This window comes from Hippoglossus stenolepis, chromosome 5 (assembly GCF_022539355.2).
Source record: "Hippoglossus stenolepis isolate QCI-W04-F060 chromosome 5, HSTE1.2, whole genome shotgun sequence".
Taxonomy (NCBI): Eukaryota; Metazoa; Chordata; class Actinopteri; order Pleuronectiformes; family Pleuronectidae; genus Hippoglossus; species Hippoglossus stenolepis.
This window is the reverse complement of record NC_061487.1, coordinates 12719540-12728719: the sequence shown is the minus strand read 5'-3', so window position 1 is coordinate 12728719 and position 9180 is coordinate 12719540. Positions and strand designations below refer to the sequence as shown.

General features: G+C 38.6%; 1 protein-coding gene across 1 annotated transcript; it reads left to right on the top strand.

Moving 5' to 3' along the window:
* The first annotated feature begins 1240 nt into the window (after nt 1–1240).
* On the top strand, nt 1241–5995 carry lmo2 (LIM domain only 2 (rhombotin-like 1)). Its single transcript, XM_035157851.2, has 3 exons — nt 1241–1937; nt 3664–3879; nt 4809–5995. The coding sequence occupies exons 1-3, from the start codon at nt 1897–1899 to the stop codon at nt 5029–5031; spliced, it is 480 nt and encodes a 159-aa protein (XP_035013742.1). The 5' UTR covers nt 1241–1896; the 3' UTR covers nt 5032–5995.
* Nucleotides 5996–9180: the final 3185 nt, after the last annotated feature.

The window sequence follows — 9180 nt, the reverse complement described above, 5'->3', positions numbered from 1 at the left end:
ATATTTAAATGTTACTTGTACATTAAGGAACCAATGTAATAATATGATATAATATAAAGTGGATAACAAATATAACAGGACCTTCTGAATAATTTGAAATTGAATAATTGCCCCTTTTCAATGACTTCCAATGTAAAAGTAAAAGACCCTAATTCAATATTCTTCTTGAGTAAAAGTACATGAGTATTTCCACCTAAATGTGTTCAAAGTATCAAAAGTAAAAGTACTCATTATAAAGAATGTTCCATTATGGAGCACTTCAAATATCCAAACAGTATTTTTTTTTTTACGCTGACTTTTCTCATCTTCTTGGCAAAAGATAATATTTTGTGCAGCCAAATTATTATCTTGTGCAGAAACTTAATAAAAAAAAATATTTCAAAGACTTTTCAGTTTTGTGTAGAGAAAAGTTACAACTAGTTACTGTTCATGGCAGCTTCTTACAAATCCTGCAAATGTGTGGCCTTTAATTCATCATCTTATACAAGTTAATCATGTGTTTTGTAGCCTTTTGAAAATCCGTGTAACTAACAATACATTTCAAATAGGAGTACAATATTTCCTGGGGTTAGAAAGTAGCATACATTCGAATAAACCAAATACAAGATAATACGTATAGTGCACACAGCAACTTTAAATGTATATTTCTTCAGGGACTTTTCTATTTTGTTGTGATAAAAATTACAACTATCACTTGTATTATTGCATGGCGGTCTCATCCACTGCAAAACGCAATAAAGGGACTTCAATCTACAGAAATACATCACATTTCATAAGCTAATCATGTTTGTAGCCTATTTGAAATCAAAGCAACTGACCATTACTTTCAAATAAACGTAGTACAATATTATATTGTGGTAAAGTTATTACATTGTAGTTTTGTACTTACATTTGAAATACTCAATAATAAGTAACTCAAAACTACAGAAATAACGTATTGTAGAGTATATTAGTAATGTGGTTGTTATTGTTGTTAAAGATTTCTCACAACTTGTCAACCAATTAGTTTAACGGCTTATATGAACAGATCTATAATACATTGAATAATTTATTAACTCATAAATCCTTAATAAACTGTGTTTTATTTGAAAAAGTGATTAAAAAAAACGATTTTCATTTTCCCCACTGTGTTTCCTCTCTGTTGAGGGAAGTGGTGAGTGGAGAGACGTGAGGATTCTAAGTGTATCGTGTCTGTCTGTATCTCTGGTGCAGTGAAGCATGTACTGAAGTGATCGGTGTGAGTCGTGACCCTGCAGCTCCCTCAGCTCACTGCTGTCGCTTTAAGACCCATTTCCCCATTGTCAAAGAGTCGTGAGCAGGAAGAGGGAAACGAGAGAGAGAAGAGAGAGAGAGAGAGAGAGAGAGAGAGAGAGAGACCGAGGGGCCGATGTTATTTAAACACGATGCTGCTGCTGCTGCTGCACAATAACCGAGGCTGCATGTGGAGGAGTGCACGCACACTGGAAAACACGCATGCACACACGCACGGCGATCCACGCCACCGCTGACCTTCGGATGAATAAAAGCGCGCACGGTGCGTAAAGTGGCCGCAGGATGGTAACATTCGTTTGAGGGACGTGAAGTGTCACCTCGGGTTAGTGCCTCAGGAAATGATGACAGCGTCCTCCATCATCGTTTAGCTGCTCACAGAGGTTTCTCTCTTTTGTGTGTGAGTGTGTGTTGCGGCCATTTCACCTGGACGTGATACAGAGTGTTAATCTGACAGTGAAGGCTCAGAGAGCGTGAGGGGGCCGTGAGGGGGTCCTGGTGGGGTCCCGGTGGAGGCAGGTGCAGCGCCTCTTGGCTTCAGGCTGCCCGCTGGCGCTTTGACAGGGAGCCGCTGAGCTGTGGACCCTGAGGACTCATCTGGATCAGACTGGACTCCAGATATCAGCTATGTCGTCCGCTATAGAGAGGAAGACACTGGAGGCCAATGAGTAAGTAAAGCTGAGGTAGACATTTAAATATTATTGTATTTCAAGGACGCATCATGGTTGATGTGATCTCACTGCAGAGGGTAGGCATAGCATGAGGTCAGGAGTCACCTGCTGTCAGGCAAGAAAATATATTCTGCTTCTTGTCCAACAGAAGGTTGTAAAAGTGTGATAGATAAAAAAAAGTACAATCAGCTCCTGGCAAGAAAAAGTTCAGTGTTGCCCAGATTATAGGAAATAACCTCAAGGTTAGTTGCTCAAGTCCAAATACTTTACAGTTTATTTTATCTATAACTTTGAAGGTTTAACATATAAAATGCACGAGTCACAAGTCAAAGTATAGGCTTAATGCTTTGTGTCTTCTCTGGGCTATTTAACAGTATCCAATGGCTCCCTCAGGTGGACAGCAAGTGTTTCAGTCAGATGGACAGATCATAAGTTAAATACTAAAATAAATTTTTAAAAAATAGGCAAATAAATATATAGGCTACAAGAAACAGCAACATTTAAAACGTAAAGACTTTCAAGGACGCATCATGGTTGAGGCTATAGCCACTTTATCTCACTGCAGATGGTTTGTAAAGCACATAGAGGGCAGGGGTCACCTGCTGTCAGGCAAGAAAAAATATTCAGCATCATGTTGTGAAAGTGTTTAAGTTTAAGTGTCAAGTTATATTTGTCGTATGCAAGTTAACACAGGGTCACAGTGCAATGAAAGGTGTTGGACAAGAAGAAACCGGTCTGTCTATAAAAAAGTAAAACGTGTGATAAATAATAAAGTTCTAGGCAAGAAAATCTCATTGTTCAAATAAATTTACAGTGAATTTTGTTTATAACTTTATAGGTTTCACATATAAAATATATAGATCAGCTTTCGTTGTTAAAGTATATAAATGCTTTGTGGCGTCTCCACCCTGGGCTGTATGGCTCCCTCAGGTGGACAGCAAGTTCAAGCAACTCCAGATTAACAGATCATATATAGGCTAGTTAAATACATAAACGAATACAAATATAGTACTTTATTTACATAGATAATTTCATATTAAAATATACACCACAATTGTGTGCCTCACAGAATAGGATACACACAAATAGACAGATGGGCTACAAGAAACAGTAACATTAAAAACAAACTGACCAGATGGAAAATACGTAGTAAGAAAATGGCCGAGCAGAATCATTTTGGAAACGTGTTATTTCCCTGTATTTTATACAGTCTCAAATATATGATGATTGCGTATCATAGATATTAGACAGTATCACTTTGTATGGTTAAGTTGTAAGATTATTCCCTATAGAAATAAACCACCTTCATGTTTCCAAAGCTTCTTCAAGTTCACAATTCTCTAAAAACACAAGAGAGGGTCTCAAAACCTCATGACATTCAGCTGATTTCTTCTAGACTGTGGATGTTGATTTTTCAAGCATGAGACACAGAAAGTTATTTAAGCCTGTGATGAACAGATGAAGAATACAAAGTTATTTATTTTATCCAGGAAACAACAAGTCAGAAAGTGAACTGGTAACAATAGTAACAGATGAATTGTTTTAGTGTTTTTTTTAAAAGTGTTGGTTGGAGAGAAACAAACAGCATGATGATGTCATCCTGTGCTTTCGGAAACTAGAATGTTTTTTCATTACATCTTATGGACGAAACGTTTCACTGAGTAATTGAGAAAAACAGTTATTTGCTGCAGCATTAGGATAATCGATTTTCTAATCTCTGCAGGGAGCCGGTGGACGAGGTCCTCCAGATGCCCCCCTCTCTGCTGTCATGTGGCGGGTGTCAGCAGAGCATCGGCGACCGGTTCTTCCTGAAGGCCATAGAGCAGTACTGGCACGAGGACTGTCTGAGCTGCGACCTGTGTGGCTGCCGGCTGGGCGAGGTGGGCCGACGACTCTACTACAAGCTGGGGAGGAAGTTATGTCGGAGAGACTACCTCAGGTCGGTCTGGTGGTGTTGTAACATCATGATTTAATTAAGCAATTTGTGGATTTGTTTCGCATCACAAGACACGAGGGATGCACAATTAAGAACACGTCAGAGGTCGTCATTGTTGCACGGGGTGACCCTTATTATGGTGAACACAAGAACTGTTGTTTACAAGGACTGTCCTGCTGCTATAAAAGCACAGTAGAACATCAGATGTATATTCATACGCAGCTGAAGATAGTTCCCAAAGTAGGATGGATCTAAGTAAATAATATACTTCCACCAAGGCCCAACCGTTCCCTTAAATTCAATGAAGTTGCACTAAATTTCACACACTCATAGATATCAGTTCCCTAAATCGTGAATTATTCCCTGGAAAATCTGTGATAATGTTGAAAAACGTATTATCTCACAATGTTTAATGTGTGAAAATAGATTCTTGGATCCACACCAACATTAAATTGCTTCTTCCCTGACCCATAACTCATCCATCCACCAGGTGTGTTGATAGATGGGATTTGTTGACACTAAAGAGAAAACTTAATGTCCAAGCGTAATTTTTAAATAATTATTGAAAGGAGTCATAATCTCACACATATTTTTTAATGTGCTCCACTTTATTAAATATTTAATTGTTGATTAACTGGGGATTTTTAAAACTTAAAGAGAGAAATAGTTTGGCCCTTTATCGAGAGGTCTTTCCTTCTTACTGGATATTTTTCTTTTGTAGTAAGTAGGAAAGTGCAGAGGCAGATGGGTTGTGGAAATTCAGTAGAATGAGTTGTGCTAAGATTTGATTTGTTTGAGTCAGGAAAACCCTGGATCAGGGGCCCAGACCACTTTTACAGAATGTTGCACATGTTACATGTTATTTAAGGGGATGGGTGATGTTTTTTTCGTCTCCCTCTCAGTGACACTGTGACACCCTCTCTTTCACTCAGGCTCTTCGGTCAGGACGGTCTCTGTGCCTCTTGTGAGAAGAGGATCCGAGCGTTTGAGATGACGATGCGCGTGCGGGACAAGGTTTACCACCTGGAGTGCTTCAAGTGTGCCGCCTGCCAGAAACACTTCTGTGTGGGCGACCGCTACCTGCTCATCAACTCAGACATTGTGTGCGAGCAGGACATCTTTGAGTGGACCAAACTCAACAACAACATGGTTTAGGAGAAGCTCTTGAATCTCTCTCTCCACTTTGCCTTGTCCCACTGGCTTTAAAGGCAATGAACCACTGATGAATGAACTTGTTGTCGCCTGTACAGGCTTCGTCATGACTCTGATGTTCCTGTTAACTCATTTAACTCAGAAATGAGAGGTGACATCTCTGCACTGCTCCCTGCTGGAGACTAACGAAGACTGCATCAGCAATAACAGTATTTCTTGTAAAACTTCACCCTTAAATGCAAAAAAAAAAAAAAACTTAAACATGCAATAATATTTGTTTTTGTTATCGACACTGGACTTTGTGAAATTTAGCAATAAAGTTTCCTGTAGTAAAGCACCATTCAATCACCTCAGTCTGGACAGAAACATTCAGTAAGAAATTTGGAAATGTTTTGTTTTACAGTTTAATTATTTCTATAGATTAATTTAATACTGATTAAATGCAAATTATGAACTTTGTTAAAAGAGGTGCTCAATTGAAACGCAAATTAATTAATTGTTACATATAAGTATAAATACTTATTTATACTTATATGTTGAATAGTTCGCATTGTTAGATAACCTGCTGCACTGACTGACAGACTGTGTGTTTTATCAACTGTTAAGTATACTAATTGAACACTGAATCTATTTTCTTGTTAGAATAAAACTACACAGTTCTTTCCAAAACCTGCCAAGTAAACCACTAAGACCTGTAAAATAAAGCGTCACCAGATTTTCATTTATTATTAATGGAATAAAATATCAATTTTTCTGAAATCATGATCAGAATGATTGTACGGTATTGCCAGGTTGAACTGGTGTCGCCCTCTAGTGGTGGAGGGAACCCATGCAATACTAATTTTATTGACTTCCCACGTGTTTCCTGTGTCTCTTTTGTAATTGCAACAACTCATTGAGTTTGCACCCAAGGATTTTTAGATGTTTACTTGTGAATTTAATAAATAAATTACAATTCAGGAAAAAACACGGATCATTTTTGGAATCATCAGAAGGATAGCTACAAACAAGGCAAGTATTTAGAAAAATAATGTGTATTTATCATTTTTTTATTACTTTTTTAAAAGTATATTTACTAGATTTAAAAAGAAAGTATTAAGGACCCAACCTAAGGGTAAAAGGATAGAGGTAATTGAATTTAGAACCAGAATGTTCATTGGTCTGTATTTATATTGCAGCTTTTCTTGTCTTGATGATCACTCAAAGCACTTTACAGCCCATTCACACACAAATTCACACAGTGCATCTATGTGCAGCACTTTCTCTCTGTCGGCATGGCCGTCAGGGGAAATTTGGGGTTCAGTATCTTGCCCAATGGGGGACTGGGATTGAACTGCCAACCTTCTGGTCAGTGGACGACGCGCTCAACCTCTTGAGTCTCAGATCCATGAACTATTCTCTGAGAAATCAACAAAAATGTTGAAAAATGCTCTGTCTCACAATGTTAAAGAAAGTGAAAAAAAATCCTGGATCAGCCCCCTGATCTAGGGTCTGCACCAAAAAGTGTGTTCAATTGTGTCAGTATACACTATAAATCAATTAGCTTTAATTGAAAACCAAATCAGCAATAACTTTAACATCAATTGAAATGCTCAAATCAAATACAATTAAGGCTAAAACCACCTTATTCTGAATTTCACACATGGCTTCAGCTAATACATCAATCCTCATGACTAATAGATGTGCTCACTGTCAACTGCCTACTCTTATCCAATTTAAGGGAACTTGTCATAAGAAATTTGGTAAATATCTTTTATTTCTAAAGGTTTTTAGTTGTGTGAAAAATATAGTACCTGTTCTTATAAAACCAGTTTCCAGCCACAAGAGGTCACTTAAAGACCTAGTGAATGACAGCTCAGCAGGTATGAAGTGTTCTACAAGGTAATAAACAGAAGGAGAAGTGGCTGGATAAGATACTGATCATGTGGGTTATGGAACGCTTCTTTTTCTCATGATAAACTCTTCGTCAACTCACTCTGAACTGGGTGCTCCTCCAGTGCCGTCCCCAGTTATCTTTACAGACATAACGTCAACTGTTGAATCCACAAACTGCTCTTGTGCGTGAGCCAAATTTGTGGTGAGACAAACTGCTTTAACTCACACAAAAAGTGGATTAAAAATGTGATTGGGAAATTTGCAATGAAGACAAAGGAGAAAGTAAAACGGGGAGAAGAGGGTAAAGGGAGAAGGCAGAGTACAGAAACTCCAGGATGAAGTCTTCCGCTGCCTCTGACAGTAGTTTATTCACAGACAAAAGAGGAGCCAAGGAACAGACAGAGTCACAAACCCACCCAGGCTCTTGCTGAAAGAGATACTCATGGGGTTAACTAACAAGTTTTCCCACAACAGAGATGGGAATATCCAGTATAGGCGCACAGAGGCATGCTGGGCCTTTGCTCGTTTGGAGGTCTGCAGATTGGAGAATCATCAGTGCGGCATTGAGCAATGCTCGTGGAATGGGCTGCGTAGAGAAAATAAAAATCTACTACGTGGTGGTCTCGACAACAAATCAGCTCCACATTGAACACCAGGCTTAATATGTGCTGGATGAATAACAAGTTAATGACGTAAACAAATGAGTGGTGACACAGGAAAGTGAGTCTCACTCACCCCAAAGTTATAAAAGTTGTATCAATTATGGCAAAATCGAATATTTCTTCTTTCCATATATTCTTTTCTTTTCTTCTGGGTGGAAACATAATATGTAACCCTGCTCTTCAGCTTGCACAGTTGATGAAGGAGACAAAATACAGAAATGCCTAGAAAGCAGTGTCTCTACTCCAGATGAGCGGATAATGTGTTGTTATATAGTCTATAGACGATATTTTCATTGTGTTTGCCAAAAAGTCATTTACAGAAAAAGCAACATGTTGGTGTATATAGTGACCTTGTATGTTTGAGGTTATTTAACTTATAAATCCCTGTTGTAAAAATAGAGCCATCCTTCTATTCATTATCTACACCACTTATCCGTCAAAGAACAATGATGAGCCAATCCCAATTGATATTGGGTGAGAGGTGGGGTACAACCTGAACAGGTCACCAGCGTATTGTCCAACAGAGACATCTATTCACGTTCACATCTATGGAAGCAGTAGTAAAACCACAGGGAAGAGAATCCCATGCAAACACAGGGAGAACATGCAAACTCAAAACAGAAAGACCCTGACCGAACCAGTGCTCGTTCTGGGAACCCAGTGCTAACCACTGCACCACAGTGTTGCCATAAATAGAATCGTAAATATCCAAATAAACTCGTAGTTCAGTCTTTTTACCAGTGTTAGCAACATAGCTCAAGGTAAATGGTCCGTATTTTAATAGCTCTTTTCTAGTCTTGAAAACGACTCAAAGCACAACAGTACAATATTGCCGGTCCATTCACCTATTCACACATTGATACAGAACATCTATGTCGACCACTTTCTCTATCACACATCACTCATTTACAACTGTCTTGTCTTGTCTTGCCCAAGGACAAGTCAGTACAAAGAACTGGGGAGCCAGGGATTGAACCACCGACTGGTTAGTGGAGGACCAGCTCTGCCTCCTGAGTCACAGCCACACATGTCAATGTTGGTCAGTGGGTCCAGCCTGAAATATCTCAGTAGCTATTGGATTGAGATTTCATTTTTCACAGAACCCCACAGGATGAACGATCATGTTGGTTTGTATTGTCTTGGGGAACTCTTCATCCAGCACCATCATCAGGTCAAAGCCATTTGTCCTATTTGGTTTATGACCAACTATTTGAGTGAGGCAGCTTTTAACTTTTATGCTCCAAGCCACTGAAACATTCACTGGAACTGAACACAAGCTTAAATCTTCCGCCTGGGTTTTGATGAAGTATGGTTTATAGGCTATGGTATATTTTCTTGCATCTATGTTTTAAATGTTTTTCAATTTGACCTGTCTGCTAATATGAATGTTTTTATTCCCTTTTATTGACTTTTTTCTTTTAGTTGTTGTATTTGTATTGTTTATATTGTAATTTTAGCTTTTAAAATCTACTCTGTGTTATTTGAGTGTCAGCATTTTTATTGTTTTATCTAATTCTTGGCTCATAAGTCAATTGTGAAGCACTTTGAACTGCACTGACCTGCACGATTGATTGATTCACATCAGCCTGAGCTGTACTTGCTATTTACTGTTGAC